The sequence below is a fragment of the Phyllobates terribilis genome, unplaced genomic scaffold, assembly GCF_046119375.1.
Source record: "Phyllobates terribilis strain yellow unplaced genomic scaffold, ASM4611937v1 Scaffold_11__3_contigs__length_659146591, whole genome shotgun sequence".
NCBI classification, from domain to species: Eukaryota; Metazoa; Chordata; class Amphibia; order Anura; family Dendrobatidae; genus Phyllobates; species Phyllobates terribilis.
The window spans coordinates 425,570,246-425,596,026 of record NW_027362771.1 but is presented as its reverse complement, the minus strand read 5'-3'; the positions used below and the strand labels follow the sequence as shown (position 1 = coordinate 425,596,026).

Here is a 25,781-nt window from a genome sequence, read left to right as displayed (position 1 = left end):
TCTCAGACGCACTGCTGGAACTGGACAGCAAATCCCTAGGGCTGATGGAGCCAGTGAGCGTAGGAATAGTCCAGGAGGAACAGATGGTAGGGCTAAAGATGTGTTTAAGGAAATAAGGAACAAAAAGTGTTGTGCCCAATCCCACATGTTGCAAAGTGATGAACTTGAACTGTCCAATAAACTTCTGTTTGTTGAAATGAACTTGGATCATTGAAGTTGTGTGTGGCGGCTCCTGAAGATGGAGGCCTACAAATGAGTGTGATGTACCCAACGGCACAATGGGACTGGGACACGGTTTTCCTGTAAAGTGCCAGAGCGCAATGGAGCAACAGCTCGGCCATGGCTACCGCCTGCGGTCACTTTACAGCTTCAAGACTTTTTGCATCCTATATACAGTAAGTTTTGGCATCTGGGTTTCCAATACCTAAAATGAGAGAAACGTCTGACCTCCTTATGATATTCACAGCAGAGAGATTTGCTGAATACACCGGCAGACAATGTCTGGGAATCCCTAAACACAAAGGGCAGTAAATATTCTGCCTTAAGGGAGAAGAACCTTTAGAGCCGAACCTCCTTCATGTGCAGGCTAAAGAATAGAGGAATATGTATGTAAGCCGCCACCTCTCACCCCCCTTATAACAAAAACATGCATTGTAAGCAGCCATAAGAATCCAAAGAATTATGTGCACTTGTCAAAGATTTATATTATGCCTTCACTTGTCGGTCTCCAGGGCATCGATGTGCTTACTAGACCTTACTTTTTGGCATTGTGGTTATGCAAATGTAAGGATCCATACCCTTGTGCCGGCACCATATTACCTACCGCATCGCTCTTTATGTAGCGGCTGAATCTTCCTTTGCGGTGTGAAAACCTGAATGGGCAATCAGTTTATTCTCATTAAATGGGGCAGGTAAACCTGAAAATCATTGGGAGAAAACAGGAGAAGGCTTAGATTTTTGCCGAGAATTCTACTGAAAGTGTAATCTTTTCTTTTTGGAAAATTCTCGTGTGTTTTTAATATACTCACCCCACCCCCTCCCATCCCCTCCCAATCACACTGATTTTAAAATTGTGGCATCCTTTTGGATGAAAAGAGGATTTCAAATTGAAAAGAATAAGAGGCTGTTTGTGGGCTGATTTTATGTAGATGTGGAATTTGCATAATAAGTGACAAATTTTCGGACTTGTGTGCACATATGCCGTATGTGACCTGATGCTTATTGCCGTGGGGTCCATACACCATGATTAGTGTCATTGAATAGAGTCATTTCCACCTGGACCATTGGCGATTCAAACTGTAGATTTGTAGCAGAAATCTCAGGTTTGACTAAAGACTTTTCCCACAGATTCTCTGACAAATCAGTTTCCAATTTTCTGATAAAATCTCAATGTGAACGTACCCATATGTTCCCTCTTCGTGTGTGTGTATATATAAACTATAAGTTCACATACACTATATAAAAAGACATATGCATGTTTTTCTCAATTTCTGACATGAAATCAGAATAAACCTTTACCCTTTTAGGTCATTTAGGAAATTAGGATTACCATAATTTAATATTTGCCAAATGCCCGAATAATAGAGAGAATGTTTTAAGGCATTTTTACTTATTGCAAAGTCAAAAGTTTACATACACTAAGATTACTATGCCTTTAAACAATTCTGGACTGCTCGTATAATGATGTCATGTGTTTGGAAGCTTCTGATGATCTGAACATCTGAGTTAATTAGAGACACACCTGTGGATGTATTTTAATGCACACCTGAAACACACTGCTTCTTTGTGTAGCATCATGGGAAAGTCTAAAGAAATCAGCCAAGATATCAGGAAGAGAATTGTGGACTTGCACAAGTCTCGCTCACCCTTGGGTACAATTTCAAGATACCTGAAGGTGCCTCATTCATCTGCACAAACACTTATACACAAGTACAAACAAGATGGAAATATCCAGCCATCATACCGCTCAGGAACGAGGCAGGTTCTGTGTCCCAGAGATGAACATGCTTTGGTCCGACATGTGCATATCAACCCAAGGACAAAAGCAAAAGACCTTGTGAAGAAGATGGCGGAAGCTGGTAAGATTGTGTCAATAACCACAATGAAACAAGTACTGTACTAACATGGGCTGAAAGGCGACTCTGCCAGGAAGAAGCCATTACTCCAAAAGAAACATAAAAAGACAGATTAATGTTTGCAAATGCACACAGGAACAAAGACCTTAATTTTTGGAGACACGTCCTGTGGTCTGATGAAACTAAAATTTAACTTTTTGGGCATAATGACCATTGTTATGTTTGGAGGAAAAAGGCAGAAGCTTGGAAGCCTAAAAAGACCATCCCAACTGATGGGATAATGTTGTGGGGTTGTTTTGCTGCAGGAGGGACTGGTGCACTTCACAAAATAGATGGCATTATAAGAAAAGAAGATTATGTGGCAATACTGAAGTAACATCTCAAGACCTCAGCCAGGAAGTTAAAGCTTGGGGCTTGGGCGGAAATGGGTCTTCCAAATGGACAATGACTCCAAGCATACTGCCCAAATGGTAACAAAGTGGCTTAAGGATAAAGTCAATGTTTTGGAGTGGCCATCACAAAGCCCTGATCTCAATCCTATTGAAAATTTATGGGCAAAGCTGAAAAGGCAGATGAGAGCAAGGCGACCTACCAACCTGGATCAGTTACACCAGTTTTGTCGGGAGGAATGGGCCCAAACTCCGACCAACTATTGTGAGAAGCTTGTGGAAGGATATCCCAAACGTTTGACCCAGGTCATTCAGTTTAAGGGTAATGGTACCAAATACTAATGAATAGTATGTAAACTTTTGACTTTGCATTAAGTAATAAAAATGCCTGAAAACATTCTCCTATTCTCTCCCCCTCTCTCTCCCCCTCTCTCTCCCCCTCTCTCTCCCCCTCTCTCTCTCCCCCTCTCTCTCTCCCCCTCTCTCTCTCCCCCTCTCTCTCTCCCCCTCTCTCTCTCCCCCTCTCTCTCTCCCCCTCTCTCTCTCCCCCTCTCTCTCTCCCCCTCTCTCTCTCCCCCTCTCTCTCTCCCCCTCTCTCTCTCCCCCTCTCTCTCTCCCCCTCTCTCTCTCCCCCTCTCTCTCTCCCCCTCTCTCTCTCCCCCTCTCTCTCTCCCCCTCTCTCTCTCCCCCTCTCTCTCTCCCCCTCTCTCTCTCCCCCTCTCTCTCTCCCCCTCTCTCTCTCCCCCTCTCTCTCTCCCCCTCATATTAAAAATTATGGTAATCCTATTTGACCTAAGCGGGAAAGGTTTATTCTGATTTCATGTCGGATATTGAGAAAAACATGTATATGTGTATTTTTATATAGTGTATGTAAACTTCTGGTTTCGACTATGTGTGTATGATTGTATATTTATGTATGTATATCTCGCATGCTTATACAATTAGCATTTCATTAGCGTTTTCACCCCCACCTCCCCCCAAAAAAAGACCGTTTGAACACTAAAAAAAGTAAACGTTAACCGATAGCAATAATGCAACTTTCCAAGAAACATTGACAAAAAACACTTTCCTGAAGCAGTTACTACGTGAAAAATGTCGTTTTGAACCGTACCCCCTTAGTGGAAGCTTTTGAGCCCACATGTAAAGACAAAGGTTTTTGCTTTTTCCCTAGTTCAGCTTGGTTTTGGTTTTTCGGTGCGCACTTTTGACTTTTTATACTTTTACGCCACGTTCACATGTTGACAACAGACCTGCTACAAAATCCACACCAGTTGATTTGGCCGTAGACGTCGCCTTACTGCATTACAAAGCCTTGTGTTGGGTATAATCTATGATAAAAGTAGCACATGGTGAGAAATCTGCGGTGGAAATCCGCACAGTATGCACACGCTCTCAGCTTTGTGCAGGTTTTTTTTCCAATACATGTGGACATGTGTTCGAGAACCATATTTGCTTGTATTGTAAATTGCTGTGTTTGTGACATGAAACTGCACGGCCAATCCTGTACGTGTGAACATACCCTAAGGGAATCTGTACACTGGGCGAATTTGCAGCAGACTGTTCTGGATTATCCAGAACGAGGATTTTCTGCAGATTACAGTAGCAGCACCGTAAATGAGTATTTAAGAAATGTTCGAGGAATGTTGCAGAGGGATGTTATACGACTGTGCTTCTTGTATTCTGAGCTTTTTGTCACATCTATATTTTCTCTGCTGCCTCACGTTACCCATGTTTGTTTCCCCTCTTACTGTACTGCGAGTTCACGCTTTATCTGCTTCCCAGATTGGCGCCTCTTCCTGAATGTTTGTCGATGTATTAGATCAGGGATGTCAAACTCAAACACACAGGGGGCAAAAATGAAAAACTTGACAAAGTCGCAGGCCAACCAGTATACTGAATAATGGACTCCACACAGTCCTCAATACAGAATAATGGGCCCAACATAGTCCTTCATACGGAATAATGGGCCCAACCTAGTCCTCCATATGGAATAATGGGCCCCACATAGTCCTCCATACGGAATAATGGGCCCCACATAGTCCTCCATACGGAATAATGGGCCCCACATAGTCCTCCATACGGAATAATGGGCCCAACATAGTCCTCCATACAGAATAATGGGCCGCACACAGTCCTCCATACAGAATAATGGGTCCAACATAGTCCTCCATACAGAATAATGGGTCCAACATAGTCCTCCATACCGAATAATGGGCCGCACACAGTCCTCCATACAGAATAATGGGTCCAACATAGTCCTCCATACAGAATAATGGGTCCAACATAGTCCTCCATGTGGAATAATGGGCCCCACATAGTCCTCCATACAGAATAATGAGCCCAACATAGTTCTCCATGCGGAATAATGGGCCCCACACAGTCCTCCATACAGAATAATGAGCCCAACATAGTTCTCCATACAGAATAATGGGCCCCACACAGTCCTCCATATAGAATGAGCCCAAAACAGTCCTCCATGTGGAATAATGGGCCCCACATTGTCCTCCATACAGAATAATGGGGCCCACATAGTCCCCCATACGGAATAATGGGGCCCACATAGTCCCCCATACAGAATAATGGGCCCCGCACAAGTGTGGCAGTTCTGGTGTTGAGGGGCAAATATACAGGCGCATCTCACTAAATTAGAATATTATCAAAAAGTTATTTATTTCAGTTCTTCAATACAAAAAGTGAAACTCATATATTATATAGAGTCATTACAAACAGAGTGATCTTTTTCAAGTGTTTATTTCTGTTAATGTTGATGATTATGGCTTACAGCCAATGAAAACACAAAAGTCATGGGCTGTGGAGTCGGTAAGTCAAACCTCCTACTCCTCAATTTTCATGACTCCAACTCTGACTCTGTGACTCCGACTCCCTCATACATGGCTCATGTTTAAGTGATACAGTAAATTTATCACAGATTCATCTCGGCTAAAAGTCTAGACCCTTAGATCAGGAATAGGACAGACATTTAGGCTATGTGCCCACGATGCGGAAATGCTCCGGATTTTTTCCTGAGCGTTTCTGCATCTCCCTGGCAGAAAAAAACGCATGTGGATTGTACATGCGGATTGTACATGCGGATTGTACATGTGGATAGTAAATGCGTTTTTCCTGCCAGGGACATGCGGATGTGAAGCGTTCTTCACATGCATTTCCGCATGCAGGTTGTCAAGCGCTTTCCAAGCGATTTTAGCATCACTTGGAAAGTGCTTGACAACTTGGTCACACTATATAAATCCATGCAAACGGCATGAATTTATATAGTGTGACCGAAAGAATGGTAAAAAATAAATATCATACTTGCCTTCTGATGGCCCCCGGAGTCTTTATTCGATGCGTCTCGGCTTGCTGGCAGCTCGCGGTAGACTAAAGGACCTGCCGACGTCAGCGGTCGCATGACCCGTCACATGACTAAATGACATCAAGGCAGGTCCTTGAGTCCACCGTGAGCTGCCGGCAAGCCGAGACAAGGAGATCGGGGGCCATCAGAAGATAAGTATAATTGTTTTTTATTTTTTTTACAGGTTCTATGGTACCCGGGTCCGGAGGAGAGTCTCCTCTTCTTCAGACCCGGGTACCATCTGCACATTGAAACGCATGGATTCCGCATGTACAGATCCAGTGATGCGTAATCCATGCGTTCCAATGCAAGTCAATGGCGGCAAAAAACGCAGCACTTCCGCAAAATAATTGGTAGTGCTGCGTATTTTTCCGCAATGATGATCCGCAGCGGAAATTTCCACAGCATGTGCACAGCACATGCGGATTATCATTGGGGACCATGGCACGCCTTCTATCATGCGTTTTTTAAGCGTTTCTGCAGTGGAATTGCCGCTGCGGAAACGCTTAAAAAACACATCGTGAGCACACAGCCTTATAGGACATTTCATAACTTTCCCAAATTCTGATGAAAAAACCATTCCCCACAAACTACATTGAACTACTGTACCCATTTTATTATATATTTTAGGAGTCTGAGTCTGTCTATTTTATACCGACTCCACCAAAATGGGCTCCGACTCCACAGCCCTGTTTGCAGTATTCACACTGTTTTCTCAGGAAGAGTTTACAGCAGTTTCTTATCATCAGAGGCAGGATCACAACTGATCACATAACTCAGTATCCACCACTCACAATATACGTATGTGGTCACCGCCGACCTCGCTTACTTTCACAATGACCTTTCCATATGCTCATTAGATGCTTCAGTACAAAAGATGGGGTCAGAGTAATTTGATTGTAGCTAATGTACTTGTGAATTTCCTTCCTTTTTTCGAAAGCCTTATTGGGCTGTGTGAAAATTTTAAAAGATTTTTATTTTTAATACCAGATTGTGGTATGGAGAAAATAAATTGCCAAAAATTAAAAAAAAAAAAATTAAACAATGGGCAATCTGATAACACATTCCTTGTAAGTGAAAAAAAAATTGTCTGATGTCCTAATGGCAAGAAGAGAACTTGGGGAAATTTATGAAGTGAAGCGCAACATATAATAGAGAGATGTAAGACTTTTCCGTTCCAGAATAAATAGACTTTATTGCAATAAAACCATGTTTTGGTGTGATGCCTCAGGCCAACGTGGTATTGTTGAGCAATGCTGTCACTATGGCAAGTCTACACATTACACTGCTTTTAGATAAATTTTTTTGTCATTGACCCTGCCAGCTATATCCGATATTTATGGTGACCTATAAACTGAGCAGATCTGGCTAATGCTATTGGAAGACAGGCTGGATCTCATCTGGTCTGATCGTATTTCCTGACCGTGATAAGGGGCATAAGATGTGCCCAACAACCACTTGTGCCACGCTCTGGTAGAAATAACAGATCCCTAAGAATAAGTCTCTGAGGTCAGACAGACTTTCCAAAAATCCCACCACATTCTGCAGAGGCAGATGACCTGCAGTACGGATTTTGGAAGAAAATTTAGCAGGTGAATTGGATGGAGATTTTCTCATGGAATTCACTGCAAAAATCACAAACCCCAATTGTTGCAAATTTTTATTTTAATTACCTGTGGGTATTTTGCAAACTTTTTTTAAACAAAAAAAAAGTTTTATAAAGTTTAAAGCCATAATGACTATACTGTCTTCACCTTGTGCTCAAGAGGCTCCCTTGACTGGTATGTTGCCTGTCTTGGTATAACCTTGCCTTCTTATAGGTCTTGTCCATTTTCCTTCTTTTGTCTTGTGGTATTCCCTGGTGTTTGTTATGCCAATTTTATCAGAATGGTGCATATGTTTGTGTTTTTTTTTTTTTCTTTTTCTGCAAAATGTCGCAAACACTTCTGGCGTACATATAATCACTCCAGGGTAGGACTGGAGTTAATTTAATACATATTTTGCGCAAATGATTATTCAGGCAAATAAATCTGGAAACTGGAAATTTTGCCTAATGTGGTAAACTAAAAAAAAAAAAAAAATAAATAAGACCTAGGCAAACATATAAAATAGATATAAATGTGCAAATACAACCACAACCAGCTCCTGATTATACTGCCGGGAGCAGGGTGAGAAAGCTGTGGTTGTCGGAGTTCGGTCACATCATTATGTAGAAATCTTACTTTGCATAGGCTTCAGCCTTCCAATTTCTCTTCCTTAAGGGCTCATTCAGACACGAGTATTTTATTCCAGTATACAAAACTGATAGCATACAGAGAGCACTGGAACCAATGTGGTTCTGTGGGCTAGCATAGATGAGGTTTTTCCACAGGGGCCATGTGTCTACAGTCATGCCGAAAGTGTTGGCACCCTTGAAATTGTTCCAGAAAAGTATTTCTCCCAGAAAATGACTGCACTTCCGCATGTTTTGTTATACGCATGTTTATTTCCTTTGTGTGTATTGGAACAAGACAAAAAAAAACTTAAAAAAAAAAGGCAAATTGGACATAATTTCACACACAACTTCAAAAATGGGCCTGACAAAATTAACACCTTTCCAAAATTGTGGGTAAATAACTTTTGTTTCAAGCATGTGATGCTCGTTCAAACTCGCCTGTGGCAAGTAACAGGTGTGGGCAATATGAAAATCACAAAATGGGGAGTCGTTGACTCAATCTTTGCATTGTGTCTGTGTGTGCCACACTAAGCATGGCGAACAGAAAGGAGAAGAGAATTGTTTGAGGAACCAATATCTTGTTTTATTTTATTTTTTCTCTCCACAGATCCATTGACTTGAATGGGCAAATTAAACTTGTTTCCATTTTGCTTTTTTTGGGGCCAAACGGATAGAAGATGTATATAAAAATATAAAACCCACAGGTGTGATTTGGGCTTTGGTCACGTTCTCGCATCAGTATTTTGGTCAAAATTTGTAAGTCAAAACCAAGAGTGGAACTAATGATATTGTGTGACCTAGTAAATGCCAGAGGTACCAAGGATGCTGGCAGAATTGAAGACTGCTCTGGTCCAGCTGTGCTGGAGACCCAAACTGGATGCCATGCTAGGGCCGCACAAACCTTTTTGCTCCATTCATGTAGCATGGAAACACTCTTACAACCCCAGCAAAATACTGTCCAGTATACTGCTCCGAGAACCTACATCCACTGAATGGGTCAGTAAAAAATAAATGGACAGCACACCGGTAACATCCAAGTGTTGTCATTTTTTCACTGACTGGCTGCTAGCCGGAGCTTGGGAAGCAGCTTATTTTTTATTTTCTACCCTATGCGACAGTAATAAATGACACACCGATGGTAAAACTGATGGAAAATGAATCCTGTAGACTGATGAAATATGGCCTGTGTCTTGCAGACAAATGTGAAAAAGATCACTGATGTGTGAACAAGGCCTAATACTGGTGAGTTGATGTGTAGCTGTAAGCTCACACCAAGATACAAACAAGGGTTGTCCTGCAATGTAAGCAAAGGAAATCCTCAGCTGAAATACATTTTACGAGGCATTTCCATTCTGCAGCCATCCACTTCAGGGTTCTTCACGGGACCTTTGATGTCTTGTCCCACTGAGATCTTCACAGAATTGGATTGTTTGCACCTGTGTTCAGAGCAGGGGTATTATTGCGTTTAATTCCAACATTTCCTTCCTTTTCAGCCTTATCAACCATATTATAATGTGAATGTTCCTGTGTTTGTTCCTGTGATCTGGGTGAGAATCATGAGAACAGGTTTTAGATCCTGCATTTTGCAGAAGGTCCAGTCTTGGACCTTCATCATTTACCAGTAAAACTTACAAGCAAGAAATTTGTGGGCTGCATTAACTATGTCTGCTGGGGAATAATAGAGGAGAAACCTCTAAGAACTCCTTGCTATCCTCGTCTGACATCGTCCTCGATTGTGTCATACTGCCCTCCATATAGTCCTCCTCCTAGGCGTGATAAACTGTAAGGCCTTCTTCACACATCAGTATTCTTGCTCAGTATGGGTAAGCCAGAAGTGTCTCCTAAACACTGAAGAGCCATGGATCTTTCTATTAGAGTTATTGTCCTGCTTTTGGGTTACAATTAAGGCTATGTGCCCACGATGCAGATTTGAAGCAGAAATTTCCTGAGCATTTCTGCATCTCCTTGGCGGAAAAAATGCATTAAAATCTGCATCGTGGGCACTCAGCCTTACTGTTGCAAAATTCTAGCCAAATACTGAAATGTGACCAAGGCCAGACTGGCAGGAAAACCTGTTTCTTTGTCTTGATGTAGGTTCTCCTGCTGCTACGTGTAGAGATATGTAGCTTTGATATGCCATCGGTTGGTGAAGATTGAACTGTGTCTTAGAATAAAGCCCTAATTAAAGGAGTGGTTTCATTTTGTTACATGTGTAAAATTGCAAACTGCTTGTAAAAGCAATCAAGTTGTAAATTACCTATTAAAAATCCTCTCATCAAGGAGGGAGGCATTTTTAATTCTGTATTGTGCTGCTTTTTGCTTGGGTTAGCAGCTACTTCTGCAGTCTCATCACAAGTGTCTGGTTCTGTAGATGAGTAGCATGCACTTACAAGCTATTTGTTTTAGAGCTTGCAAGGCCTGCTCGGTCGCTGGCCGAATCGCCCCCTTGTGAGCATTTACTAGACGGGAGCTAGCTAGGACTGGCGATCTCCATCTCCACATTATATTGCCTAATTTGGGTACATTATAGTCCTCCCTGAGCTCTGAGAAGTATTAGGTGTATGCAGCTTTCACACTTTGCGGTTTTGTTATGGCATTTTATTACTTTCCTCTAAAATTCAGCAAAGCCGTGATATTGTGTGGACTTGTAACCCCACAGCCTTCATCTTGGGCGGCTTATCAGATATAATGGTTAATTCTTGTCATATTAGCTATAGGAACCAGGGAAATCGTCTATTTCTTCATGTTTTTTGTCCTGTTACGTGAGGACTCCTTATATAACTTTCCATGTAACTGGCATGGAAGGATTAAAGGAGTTGGTCACTTATGGGAGCCTTTTTTTTTTTTTCCTAATACATGTATTTTGGAAAAAAATAATTTTTGCAGGTGGATTTCATCACATTTTTGCATAATTTTGCTTTTTCCTCACATGGAAAAGCTGCTTTTCTATTGGAGGAGGCTAATAGTCTGACGGTCACATGCTCCACCGCTAGCGGCCATTGTATGGGCAGACGTACTGGTCAGTGTGTGAGGAAGAGGCGACCTCTGAGAATCTGTCAGCGAGCTCGTTCTGACAGGCCAACAGGAGAGTTTGTAATCTTTTATGGCTTTTTCTGAGCTCCTCTCAGCTGGTTTATGCCCACAAACCACAATATAGTTGAAGGTAATGAGAAACAAAAAGTCTGTAAAAAAACAAAGTGCGAAATTTATATTGAAACCCAATATCAAAAATGATATTATTAGCCCAAAATACATGCAACTAAGTAAAAAAAAAATCCAGAACAGTAGCCACCCCTTTTTAACCTCTTCTCAACTGTCACTGGTAAATATACCCCGGCACTTGCTGGTCTTTATGCAGTGCCGCCATAAATTTACGGTCATGCAGGGTTGGGGCACGGGATTCCAGTCTTAGCACCATCTCGGACCGGCGACATCATGGGGACCTTATTGGCTCAAGTCCCGATGATGTTATCCCTGTGTAAGCCAGCCCCTGGCTGTCTTATCTTCTAGATGCTGCTATCAATAGTGATCAGGGCATTTAGAAGTCTGATAGAGGCCTCCCTCTCTCACCCCATCAACATCCCCAAGACGTGATTGCGGGGACCCCGGGTCTGCAAGCTACAGTGGCCTGTTAGACTCAACCAGAAGCAAGGTCTAGCAGGCGATCTTCTGATCCCAAACAGTAGCTTCCAACCACAAATTGCACAACAAATTGTGGGGTCCATTTCCCCTTTTAACCTTGGGAAAATGAAGAATTTGAGGCTAAAGCAACATTATACAGTACTTTTTTTTTTTTTTTTTTTTTCTAGTTTGCTTTAAAAGGAATCAGTCAGTAGGATCAGCCCTCCTAAGTCATCTATATGGGTATGTAAGCAATAGGAAGCTGAATGAACCTCATACCTGCGATCTGATGGTGTTTTTTTTGTAAATCAAAAGTTTGATTTCCATATACGTTTATAAGTACAATACAGTCATAAATGATTTACAATAAATCAGAATAAAGCAGTTACAAAACCTGTTTGTTTTTTAAAAAAACAAACTGCTTAATAATCTAATTACAATCTTACAAGTTCTATAACAATGTGTTTACCACTAGAAAATGGAAATAAAAAAAACACACAAAATAAACAAGATAAGGAGTGTAAATGAAAAAAAAAAAGTTGAAGAGGGGTAAGGAGGGAGAGAAAGCAAAAGAAATTAATAAAACCATAAACAATTGAGGAGAAGGAAACGTCGGTAAGTCTCTCTCCGAAGTCAATCCAGACCCTGTATTGTCCATAGATGCATGCCAAAAATGTAATCATAGAGTAGCGATTTGCTGTTTTATTCCAGAGAATCCATGTTTTTTACATGTGAATGAGCTGTTCAGGACTATGGGCCGGACACTGATCTGCATGAGAATCTGCCTCCAGAGATTATTTTAAATAAAAGGGGGAGTTACTAGTGTGAGACAAGTAACTAACACAGAACAGGAGAAATTAATTTAGTTTTCTTGCCAACTGATTTTTTTTGCAGCTCTCTGAGCTCTGCTGTATTGCAGCAATATTTCAGTCCTGTCTGTCTGTGTGTGAGCTGGAAGCTGAGAGGAACCTGCAGATGTGTCAGTTAGGCCGGGGTCACACTGCCGTATGTTCTCTCATGTCAGAGAATTGGGCCAAATATGCAAATGACAGTCTTCCCAAACTGTATAAGCATTCAAGCCGAGTGTCCGTGCTCTGTGCTCCGATCCTCTCGCATGAGATAATTGCAGCACAGCTGTGGAGGGGCCGAGAAAGTAAATTCTCCATCTTCTCCATTGCCGGTATTCACTCAGATTAGACTGCACTCGGATGACATACAAGTGCAGTCCGATGTTTCATACACACCCATAGACTTATTTGAGGGAGTGCTGTCCGATTCTCTGATGCATTCGCAGCATGCTGCGATTGTTTTCTCATGCCTAATAGGCATGAGAAAATAATCGCTGATCTTCACTACCCTATAGAATAACATTGGTCTGAGTGCTATACGATTTAAAAATCGGATTCCACTCGTCCGATTTATATTTTCATGTGAGCGAGCCCTTCTAATAACACACAGCTGTGCAGCGAGAACAGAGAGTGGCCATGACACTGGTAACTCCCCCTTCATGTAAAATAATCTGGAGGCAGATTCTCTGGGAGATCAGTGTCCGGTTTATAACCCAGAACAGCTCATTCACATATAAGAAAAACAAGGATTTCTCTGGAATAAGACATCTGATCGCAGATATCAAGGTGTCATTTTATTCAGCTTCCTATGACCTACATGCCCATATAGACGGCTTAGGAGGGCTGATCCTACTGATAGAATCCCTTTAAATTTTGTGAAGTAATAAATGCTTTGAGGGGTGCTGTTTTTAAATGAGTTCTTGTTTATGGATTTTATGGCCTATAAGCCAGGGCTGTGAAGTTGGTTAGCCAAATCACCGACTCCTCAATTTCCCTGACTCCGACTCCACAGCCCGACCTCCCTACTGAGCGTGTACATAAAGGGCAGCACAGACTCATCTCGCCTAAATGCCTAGATCCTTGGAACAGACATATATAGGACATTTCATAACTTTCCCAAATTCTTATGAAAAAATATTCAGCACATCGTGCATTGGACTACTGTACCCAATGTATTATATATTTTATACTGACTCTGACTTTTAACCCTTTTTAACATCCCAACAAAAATAAGTCTTTTAAAAAATGATACTGATGTAAAGTAGATATGTGGTAAATGTTTTTTTTTTATCAACTATTTAGTATATGACTCAACATTTTTTTTCAATATTTTTATAAATAAACCCAAATTTTATTGACCTAAGTTTACCACTAGCATAAAGCGCAGTGTTCCAAAAAACAAACAATCTTGGAATCGCTAAGATATGCTGAAACGTTCCAGAGTTATAACCTCATAAAATGACGCTGGTCAGGAAGGTGAAAACGGGCTGGGTGGGTGAAGGGGTTAAAGGGAATCAGTCACCACATTTGATTTATGTAAACTATTAATATGGACATACAGATTATAGCCTGCTGAGGAGAGCGATCCCTGTATGCCTCATATCGGGTGTATTGTTGTTGATAAAGCTTCTTTTATCACTTTACATTAATGACCTTTTCCAGACTATGGGGAGGACGCTGCCTGGAAGATAACGCGGCCCCTCACTTCATTATTCTATCTTTCTCCTCCCACATTGTCAGTGTGTCCCTGTGGCGTCTGGTGCGCGGACGGATATCCCGCGCCTGCGCGTTCTGCCTGCCGTCGTTCCTCTTCACTGTTCCGCTCTTCTATGGGCATTGGCTTCCCTTTTGTTCTGCGCAGGCGCTGGAGAGCCACTGTAACTTGTGCTCCCAGAGTTCTCCGGCGCGCAGAGAAGGTGCAAATGACATGCTTTCTATGCAGGGCGGGAGGAAGGAAGTCGGGAGTGCACCTTTTCTTGCTAGAATACAGGTAGTTGTGGCTGATATTTACAAGATCATCCTTTGGATCCACTGTTTTTTATTCAAAGGCCACGGTCACACGTTCAGTATTTGGTCAGTATTTTACATCAGTATTTCTAAGCCTAAACCAGGAGTGGGTGATAAATACAGAAGTGGTGACGTGTTTCTATTATACTTTTCCTCTGTTCCACTCCTGGTTTTGGCTTACAAATACTGATGAAAAATACTGACCAAATACTGAACGTGGCCTAATAGTTAAATTTCTGCATGCAGTTTCTACTCGATTCGCTAAGCAGTCGCTCTTGGTGATCCATTACACCCCAACACAGGCAAGATCTGCACATATTCAACAGCTGTAGACCTTTTAGGGGAAGGGAACAAGAAGAACCATTGTAACATAGAAGAGGCCACTTGGAAAGTTGTTTTACTGACATTTTGGAATGTGAATCATTACCAATTTGTACATATGTGACATGCAGGGGGGATAATCCATGTAAAGGCTAATTTTTATAGATCCAATCAAACTAGTTATGTTATTCTATTCTTGTTAGCAGAAAAACTTGGGTCCTATTTCTTGAGTCTTGTTCACATGACTGTATTTTCTGTCCGAGTGCTGTATTTTGCATGATTGTTTTAGCACCAGAAGTTTATCATTGCTGGACACAGCAGCCTTTGTATGCTGGTCCGACATGCCCCCTCCTCCAATGAGCACCTCACTGTCTATGGACATTGTATATACAGAGACGGGTGTGGGCGGAGCTAGCTTCCTCAGCTCTGCTTCATTGCTAAATCTAAAAACTGTGTGAGAACAGCTGCACCCAGTAATCTAAGTAATACATCGTTGGATTCAGGGTCTCTTTGCCTACACCATGCTGCTCTCAGATGAGGTAGCAAAAACCTACTGACAGATTCCCTTTAAAGATCTGCAGCCACCTGCCAAATGTTTTAAATTTTGAAGTGCTAATTATTGGTAAATTCAATATTTTTTAGATTGCAGCAAATATAATGGAAAATAACTTCTAATCTTGGTAAATGCCTTTAATAAAAAATACTTTTTCTTTACCAGCTATGCTCTTAACTCTGCTTCATTTGTGTGTTCTAATAATTTCCCTGTACCTTTGTCACCTAACACCAAGCTAATCCCACTTTTGTTTATCTCTAAAGTGCAAGAAAGTTTTTGTATATTACAATTTACTGTTTATAATTGTAATACGCAGACTAAGGGCGCAGTCAGACGGCCGTATTACTCTTACGAGGATAGCATCACAATCCTGGGACTGGCTGTCGGCTCTCCTGACCTGAGCGTGATAGCATGTATTTCTATGCAGCTGTAGCTCTAAGGTCAGGAGAGCCGACAGCCAGTCCGAGGATTGTGTTGCGATCCTCGTGCGAGTAATACTGTCATCTGACTGCGCCCTCAGTTGTATTATATGTAGAAACCACATAGGATTGCTTAAAGCAATGGTCAAGATGCAACTGCTCGAGTCCTGTAATAGAGAAGCACAGCCGGAGGTCTATCATCTGCTCTTCAGTTACTATTATAACCTATTATAGATGGTCAGGTTCTTTGAGATACTGTTGGGACAGTACTCTGCCTCGTATTCTACTGAAAAACTTGTAGAAAAACATCTGCATAAAAAGAAAATGTTTCATATGTAAAGAATTGGTGTTTTTTTAATGTTTTTATACTGCTCTATTAAACATCATGTACCAAGATTATAAATTACCATCATACCCATGGGTTTGGGAATAATTTATCGATGAGTGGGGGTTTGACTGTTATTTAAAGGGGTTTTCCAAATATCAAACTTTTTCCCAAACTTAAGCCACCTTAGTAAACTCCAGTATACATGATTACTGCATGGTCCAGAGTTTCCGATGCTTTTCCTTGTTTCCTGTGCGGAGCCAACAGTAGGCGGTGAACCACAGCCTGTCATGTGGCTGTTGCTCTAACGGGTAAAACTACATTACCCCTGAGCTCCCTGAACTTCTATTAAGTCAGTAACATATCTATTTAAAAAAAAAATCCACCCATCTCTTGTAGTATTAAAAGCTTTTATTGCATCCCAGAAAGAAAGGGCCGAACCAGTAGAGCATAACATAATCCTAGATAACCGGAAAGCTGCGGCTGCAGGTTGGTGGACGGTCTAGATGGCCGCGCAGAAACAGTGAGGCTTCGGATTATAACTCCTGACTGTGTGCGGATGATGTGGATGATGATCATCCTCTATACGGAGTTACATGGGAAGAAGGTAATGGCCACACTGGCCCCCTACTGTCAGGACGGTGGAAGTGCGCCTACTACATATTGTACACCTGTATTTCCTGCGCCTGCTTGACCTGTAGCTATAAAAACTACAGGACAGAATCCGTGGTAACAGTGTGAAAACAATGGCAGGATTGGGGGCTGGAAATTTTCTATTGATCCACTTGATCTTGGGCGTTAAACAAATAACACTATATGTAATTTACAGTAAAGTAGTATATACTCTTTGAAAGGAAATCTTTCAGCGGGTTTTTGCTCCACCATCTGTGAACGGCATAATGTAGGGCCCGAGACCCCAATTCCAGGAATGTATAACTTACTGGGCTACCTTCTGCAGTTTTGATAAAATCACTGTTTTCTCTGCTGCACATCTACCAGTTTTCTCAATGCTGAGCTCTGTATAACCCCACCCACACCACTGATTGGCAGCTTTCTGCCTATGCACAGTGTACATAGAAAGCTGCCAATCAGCAGTGGAGGCAACGTGAGAGAGCTCATGAATATGGAGGACTACCTGGCAGCTGGTTTACTAGTCCTTTTAGTGATAATCTCATGATTATTTTATCAAAACTACAGCAAGCGGCCCATTAAGAGACACATCGCTGGAGTCAGGGTCTCTGTCCTTACATTGTGCTGCTCTCATATCAGGAGGCAAAAACTGGGTGCCAGATTCCCTTTAATTGTAGCTGGGGAAGGTGAAGGCCTGGAAGCGGCTTTGACAGTGAAATGAGACAGGCCGCAGTTGAACATTTAATATTAATGTGAATATTTGGTGTTACTATTTTAGCAGTACTCATGTCGCTTTTCTTTTTTTTTTACAGGCTTCCTTTCACCCAGCAGATAATATGCGAGGTATGAGGCACCATGGGCTGGTGCAAAGGGTTTCCCGTAATCGCCAGCATTCCCCTCTGCACAGACCCGTAGAGAAGCATGGACGACAAATATCCTTTAAGATTTCTGAAAAGGGCAAAGAGAAGCTGGCGGTAGCGCTGGCGTTCCTGTGGCGACTGTCTAATTTCAGCTCTTGGTAGGGCCGCAGCACTCCATGTAAACAGTGAGATCTCGCTGGGATTCCAGCTCATTAGACTGCCTCTTCCAGCAGCGAGCACTTATCCCATTAGGACAGGACTGAGCTTTTATTTCCACGCTGCTTTATAACCTTTCTGGTGTTGCTATATTGTGCTTAGGTTTTAGGAGTTTCCTTTGCAGTTTGATTTGGTTGTAAAGGCTTCATTCCCTTTTGACAATATAAAGTCTACAGCCCTCCTGTCTGTCCGGACGGTCTGTCCTTTATGGGGTTTTTTCCTTTTATTATTAACCTGACGTTTAGTGGAAACTGTGAAGGCTTCTATCCAACCGCTGTGTTTTCTCCTAATGGTTGACAGGTCCTGTTTCTATAGACCTTCACATGTTTGCTTTGTTAGAATTTTTTGGTAGCCAGACTATCCAACAATCGCTTGTCTGTGACTACCTGAAAAAAACACAAAATAATATCCCACAATTCTGCACTTAATCTCATTTTTTGTTTCATATTCCAATTAAAACGGAGACAAGTTAAAATAAATCTCATCTGCGTATCTCAGATCAGCCATGTCTTGCCCCTTCTCCTGCCCGGTGTCTGGCTATAAGGCTATGTTCAGACACAAATCTGCAGAAAAACTTTATCTTCAGGGGCATTTTGTTCGTTTTTTTTTTTGCAGTTTTGGTGCTTTTTTGATGCTTTTTTTTTTTTTTTTTTTTTTCAGCGTTTTTTTCACTGTTCTTCTGTCTCTATTTATGCATGTACATAAAGTTCTGTGAAAAAAAAGAACCCCATTCTATTTTGCCATCAAAAACACTGAAAAAACACTGATGCAAATTTAATGCGTTTTTTTTACCACTCATTACTTCCTATGGGTTAAAAAATGCTGAAAGAAGAAGGGACATGCTCTATTTTCCAAAAAACAATGCAAGGCACAAAATGCGCAACAAAAAAAACATGATGTGTGAACAGAGAATTCTGGAATCTCATAGACTTTGCTGGTAATGCAAAAGGCAGCTGAAAATTTGCATAAAAATCTGCAGCAAAAAACGCTGAAAAAAAAACCATGATGTGTGAACATAGCCTTAGACAACTGGCTGCAGCAGACGCCTCTGTGCTGTGTGCACTAGAACAAATATCACTAGACCCTTGGTTGGGGTGGTTTCAGTCAGTCATCAACTGAAGACGATCAGCGGTAGGTTAACTCCTGTCTTCTCTGCAGGATTTCTAAAAGTCTCACTATTTTAGGCTATGTGCCCGCGATGCAGAAATGAAGCAGATAATTTCTGCAGCGTTTCTGCATGTTCTTGGTAGTCAAAAACGCTTGCAGATTTTACACGCGTTTTTGATGCGCTTTTGCACCGTTTTTACATGCGGATTTGACTTGCGTTTTTCAAATGCATTGAGACCTCAAATCCGCATGCGGAAATGCACAAATAATGGACATGCTGCGGATTTTTCCGCAAGGAAAATCTGCTGCAGAAAAATCCACAGCATGTGCACAGAACAGGCAGATTTTCATTGGGGATCATGGGGCACGGATTACCAAGCGTTTTTAAAGCGTTTCTGCTACGGAAATTCCGCATCAAAAATGCTTGAAAAACGCATAGTGGGCACGCAGCCTTAGAGTCATGTAGAGAATGCTGTAGACTAGCAAACAATGAGGACATTGAGATTTCTTGTTTAGTTTTGGCAATCAGTTTTAGATTTTGTGTCTCTTTTTAAGTCGTCCACTGGATGTCCTAAATGAGGCTAGAATAGCTCTGCACATATAATGCCTTATGCCACGGCCCCACTATCAGTATTTTGTCAGTATTCGGTCAGTATTTTTTCTCAAAGGTGGGAGTCAAAATCAGGTGATGAACAATCAGAGAAAAGGTATAATAGAAACAAGTCACCAATTCTGCATTTATCACCCACTCCTGATTTTGGCTCCCACTCCTGAGAAAAAATACTAACCGAATACTGACCACATACTGATAGTGGGGTCATGGGCTTAAAGGGGTTTTCCCACGAACAAAAGTTCATTTTAAAACTGGCTGTGTCTGACCATGTACGGAACATACCACAGCTCCTGGGCAGGGGTGGGGAGAAAAAGAGTATACACGATCAGACACAGTCAATTTTTTAAATGAACTTTTGTTCGTGGGAAAACCCCTTTAAATCAGTGGTCCTCAAACTGTGAGGCTGGCCTCACCAGTATTGTGACCATTTGTCAGAGAGGTGGAGTAGCTGGGAAGGCAGATTTCATGGAAGTGATTATATGCTGCAAAGTCCTTTCTATAACTTGACCAATTTTTTGGTTTAGCAACATAATTGACTTATTTTGTACTTATTGTAATGTTATATTGGATTCAAGAGACAAAAAAAAGAAATTTGAGATTTACAGATGGAGAGGCCAGGACATTATCAGGACCTGCCTGATGAGGCCCTAGTGCAGGGATGTCAAACCTAAACACACAGGGCCAAAATGAAAAACTTAGCAATTGCGGGCCAACCAATATAGTGTATAATGGGCCCTCATACAGAATAATGGCCCCCACATAGTCCTCTATACAGTATAATGGGCCCCGCATAGTCCCTCATACGGAACAATGGGCCCCGCATAGTCCCTCATACGGAACAATGGGCCCCGCATAGTCCCTCATACGGAACAATGGGCCCCGCATAGTCCCTCATACGGAACAATGGGCCCCGCATAGTCCCTCATACGGAACAATGGGCCCCGCATAGTCCCTCATACGGAACAATGGGCCCCGCATAGTCCCTCATACGGAACAATGGGCCCCGCATAGTCCCTCATACGGAACAATGGGCCCCGCATAGTCCCTCATACGGAACAATGGGCCCCGCATAGTCCCTCATACGGAACAATGGGCCCCGCATAGTCCCTCATACGGAACAATGGGCCCCGCATAGTCCCTCATACGGAACAATGGGCCCCGCATAGTCCCTCATACGGAACAATGGGCCCCGCATAGTCCCTCATACGGAACAATGGGCCCCGCATAGTCCCTCATACGGAACAATGGGCCCCGCATAGTCCCTCATACGGAACAATGGGCCCCGCATAGTCCCTCATACGGAACAATGGGCCCCGCATAGTCCCTCATACGGAACAATGGGCCCCGCATAGTCCCTCATACGGAACAATGGGCCCCGCATAGTCCCTCATACGGAACAATGGGCCCCGCATAGTCCCTCATACGGAACAATGGGCCCCGCATAGTCCCTCATACGGAACAATGGGCCCCGCATAGTCCCTCATACGGAACAATGGGCCCCGCATAGTCCCTCATACGGAACAATGGGCCCCGCATAGTCCCTCATACGGAACAATGGGCCCCGCATAGTCCCTCATACGGAACAATGGGCCCCGCATAGTCCCTCATACGGAACAATGGGCCCCGCATAGTCCCTCATACGGAACAATGGGCCCCGCATAGTCCCTCATACGGAACAATGGGCCCCGCATAGTCCCTCATACGGAACAATGGGCCCCGCATAGTCCCTCATACGGAACAATGGGCCCCGCATAGTCCCTCATACGGAACAATGGGCCCCGCATAGTCCCTCATACGGAACAATGGGCCCCGCATAGTCCCTCATACGGAACAATGGGCCCCGCATAGTCCCTCATACGGAACAATGGGCCCCGCATAGTCCCTCATACGGAACAATGGGCCCCGCATAGTCCCTCATACGGAACAATGGGCCCCGCATAGTCCCTCATACGGAACAATGGGCCCCGCATAGTCCCTCATACGGAACAATGGGCCCCGCATAGTCCCTCATACGGAACAATGGGCCCCGCATAGTCCCTCATACGGAACAATGGGCCCCGCATAGTCCCTCATACGGAACAATGGGCCCCGCATAGTCCCTCATACGGAACAATGGGCCCCGCATAGTCCCTCATACGGAACAATGGGCCCCGCATAGTCCCTCATACGGAACAATGGGCCCCGCATAGTCCCTCATACGGAACAATGGGCCCCGCATAGTCCCTCATACGGAACAATGGGCCCCGCATAGTCCCTCATACGGAACAATGGGCCCCGCATAGTCCCTCATACGGAACAATGGGCCCCGCATAGTCCCTCATACGGAACAATGGGCCCCGCATAGTCCCTCATACGGAACAATGGGCCCCGCATAGTCCCTCATACGGAACAATGGGCCCCGCATAGTCCCTCATACGGAACAATGGGCCCCGCATAGTCCCTCATACGGAACAATGGGCCCCGCATAGTCCCTCATACGGAACAATGGGCCCCGCATAGTCCCTCATACGGAACAATGGGCCCCGCATAGTCCCTCATACGGAACAATGGGCCCCGCATAGTCCCTCATACGGAACAATGGGCCCCGCATAGTCCCTCATACGGAACAATGGGCCCCGCATAGTCCCTCATACGGAACAATGGGCCCCGCATAGTCCCTCATACGGAACAATGGGCCCCGCATAGTCCCTCATACGGAACAATGGGCCCCGCATAGTCCCTCATACGGAACAATGGGCCCCGCATAGTCCCTCATACGGAACAATGGGCCCCGCATAGTCCCTCATACGGAACAATGGGCCCCGCATAGTCCCTCATACGGAACAATGGGCCCCGCATAGTCCCTCATACGGAACAATGGGCCCCGCATAGTCCCTCATACGGAACAATGGGCCCCGCATAGTCCCTCATACGGAACAATGGGCCCCGCATAGTCCCTCATACGGAACAATGGGCCCCGCATAGTCCCTCATACGGAACAATGGGCCCCGCATAGTCCCTCATACGGAACAATGGGCCCCGCATAGTCCCTCATACGGAACAATGGGCCCCGCATAGTCCCTCATACGGAACAATGGGCCCCGCATAGTCCCTCATACGGAACAATGGGCCCCGCATAGTCCCTCATACGGAACAATGGGCCCCGCATAGTCCCTCATACGGAACAATGGGCCCCGCATAGTCCCTCATACGGAACAATGGGCCCCGCATAGTCCCTCATACGGAACAATGGGCCCCGCATAGTCCCTCATACGGAACAATGGGCCCCGCATAGTCCCTCATACGGAACAATGGGCCCCGCATAGTCCCTCATACGGAACAATGGGCCCCGCATAGTCCCTCATACGGAACAATGGGCCCCGCATAGTCCCTCATACGGAACAATGGGCCCCGCATAGTCCCTCATACGGAACAATGGGCCCCGCATAGTCCCTCATACGGAACAATGGGCCCCGCATAGTCCCTCATACGGAACAATGGGCCCCGCATAGTCCCTCATACGGAACCATGGGCCCCGCATAGTCCCTCATACGGAACCATGGGCCCCGCATAGTCCCTCATACGGAACCATGGGCCCCGCATAGTCCCTCATACGGAACCATGGGCCCCGCATAGTCCCTCATACGGAACCATGGGCCCCGCATAGTCCCTCATACGGAACCATGGGCCCCGCATAGCCCCTCATACGGAACCATGGGCCCCGCATAGCCCCTCATACGGAACCATGGGCCCCGCATAGCCCCTCATACGGAACCATGGGCCCCGCATAGCCCCTCATACGGAACCATGGGCCCCGCATAGCCCCTCATACGGAACCATGGGCCCCGCATAGCCCCTCATACGGAACCATGGGCCCCGCATAGCCCCTCATACGGAACCATGGGCCCCGCATAGCCCCTCATACGGAACCATGGGCCCCGCATAGCCCCTCATACGGAACCATGGGCCCCGCATAGCCCCTCATACGGAACCATGGGCCCCGCATAGCCCCTCATACGGAACCATGGGCCCCGCATAGCCCCTCATACGGAACCATGGGCCCCGCATAGCCCCTCATACGGAACCATGGGCCCCGCATAGCCCCTCATACGGAACCATGGGCCCCGCATAGCCCCTCATACGGAACCATGGGCCCCGCATAGCCCCTCATACGGAACCATGGGCCCCGCATAGCCCCTCATACGGAACCATGGGCCCCGCATAGCCCCTCATACGGAACCATGGGCCCCGCATAGCCCCTCATACGGAACCATGGGCCCCGCATAGCCCCTCATACGGAACCATGGGCCCCGCATAGCCCCTCATACGGAACCATGGGCCCCGCATAGCCCCTCATACGGAACCATGGGCCCCGCATAGCCCCTCATACGGAACCATGGGCCCCGCATAGCCCCTCATACGGAACCATGGGCCCCGCATAGCCCCTCATACGGAACCATGGGCCCCGCATAGCCCCTCATACGGAACCATGGGCCCCGCATAGCCCCTCATACGGAACCATGGGCCCCGCATAGCCCCTCATACGGAACCATGGGCCCCGCATAGCCCCTCATACGGAACCATGGGCCCCGCATAGCCCCTCATACGGAACCATGGGCCCCGCATAGCCCCTCATACGGAACCATGGGCCCCGCATAGCCCCTCATACGGAACCATGGGCCCCGCATAGCCCCTCATACGGAACCATGGGCCCCGCATAGCCCCTCATACGGAACCATGGGCCCCGCATAGCCCCTCATACGGAACCATGGGCCCCGCATAGCCCCTCATACGGAACCATGGGCCCCGCATAGCCCCTCATACGGAACCATGGGCCCCGCATAGCCCCTCATACGGAACCATGGGCCCCGCATAGCCCCTCATACGGAACCATGGGCCCCGCATAGCCCCTCATACGGAACCATGGGCCCCGCATAGCCCCTCATACGGAACCATGGGCCCCGCATAGCCCCTCATACGGAACCATGGGCCCCGCATAGCCCCTCATACGGAACCATGGGCCCCGCATAGCCCCTCATACGGAACCATGGGCCCCGCATAGCCCCTCATACGGAACCATGGGCCCCGCATAGCCCCTCATACGGAACCATGGGCCCCGCATAGCCCCTCATACGGAACCATGGGCCCCGCATAGCCCCTCATACGGAACCATGGGCCCCGCATAGCCCCTCATACGGAACCATGGGCCCCGCATAGCCCCTCATACGGAACCATGGGCCCCGCATAGCCCCTCATACGGAACCATGGGCCCCGCATAGCCCCTCATACGGAACCATGGGCCCCGCATAGCCCCTCATACGGAACCATGGGCCCCGCATAGCCCCTCATACGGAACCATGGGCCCCGCATAGCCCCTCATACGGAACCATGGGCCCCGCATAGCCCCTCATACGGAACCATGGGCCCCGCATAGCCCCTCATACGGAACCATGGGCCCCGCATAGCCCCTCATACGGAACCATGGGCCCCGCATAGCCCCTCATACGGGACCAATGGGCCCCGCATAGCCCCTCATACGGACCAATGGGCCCCGCATAGCCCCTCATACGGACCAATGGGCCCCGCATAGCCCCTCATACGGACCAATGGGCCCCGCATAGCCCCTCATACGGACCAATGGGCCCCGCATAGCCCCTCATACGGACCAATGGGCCCCGCATAGGCCCTCATACGGACCAATGGGCCCCGCATAGGCCCTCATACGGACCAATGGGCCCCGCATAGGCCCTCATACGGACCAATGGGCCCCGCATAGGCCCTCATACGGACCAATGGGCCCCGCATAGGCCCTCATACGGACCAATGGGCCCCGCATAGGCCCTCATACGGACCAATGGGCCCCGCATAGGCCCTCATACGGACCAATGGGCCCCGCATAGGCCCTCATACGGACCAATGGGCCCCGCATAGGCCCTCATACGGACCAATGGGCCCCGCATAGGCCCTCATACGGACCAATGGGCCCCGCATAGGCCCTCATACGGACCAATGGGCCCCGCATAGGCCCTCATACGGACCAATGGGCCCCGCATAGGCCCTCATACGGACCAATGGGCCCCGCATAGGCCCTCATACGGACCAATGGGCCCCGCATAGGCCCTCATACGGACCAATGGGCCCCGCATAGGCCCTCATACGGACCAATGGGCCCCGCATAGCCCTCCATACAGTATAATGGCCAGGGGTGGTGATTCTGGTGTCGGGAGCCAAATATAACCGCCCTGCAGGCC

At 45.8% G+C, this 25,781-nt stretch overlaps 1 protein-coding gene across 2 annotated transcripts in view; it reads left to right on the top strand.

The window, feature by feature from the left end:
- The window catches only part of CRTC3 (CREB regulated transcription coactivator 3), a 133,648-nt gene that overhangs the window by 32,871 nt on the left and 74,996 nt on the right, over window positions 1–25,781 (top strand). For both annotated transcript variants that reach the window (XM_073653144.1, XM_073653143.1), the window contains exon 3: window positions 17,568–17,687. In XM_073653144.1, the coding sequence (XP_073509245.1) occupies window positions 17,568–17,687 (120 nt within the window). The remainder of the gene's footprint in view (window positions 1–17,567; window positions 17,688–25,781) is intronic.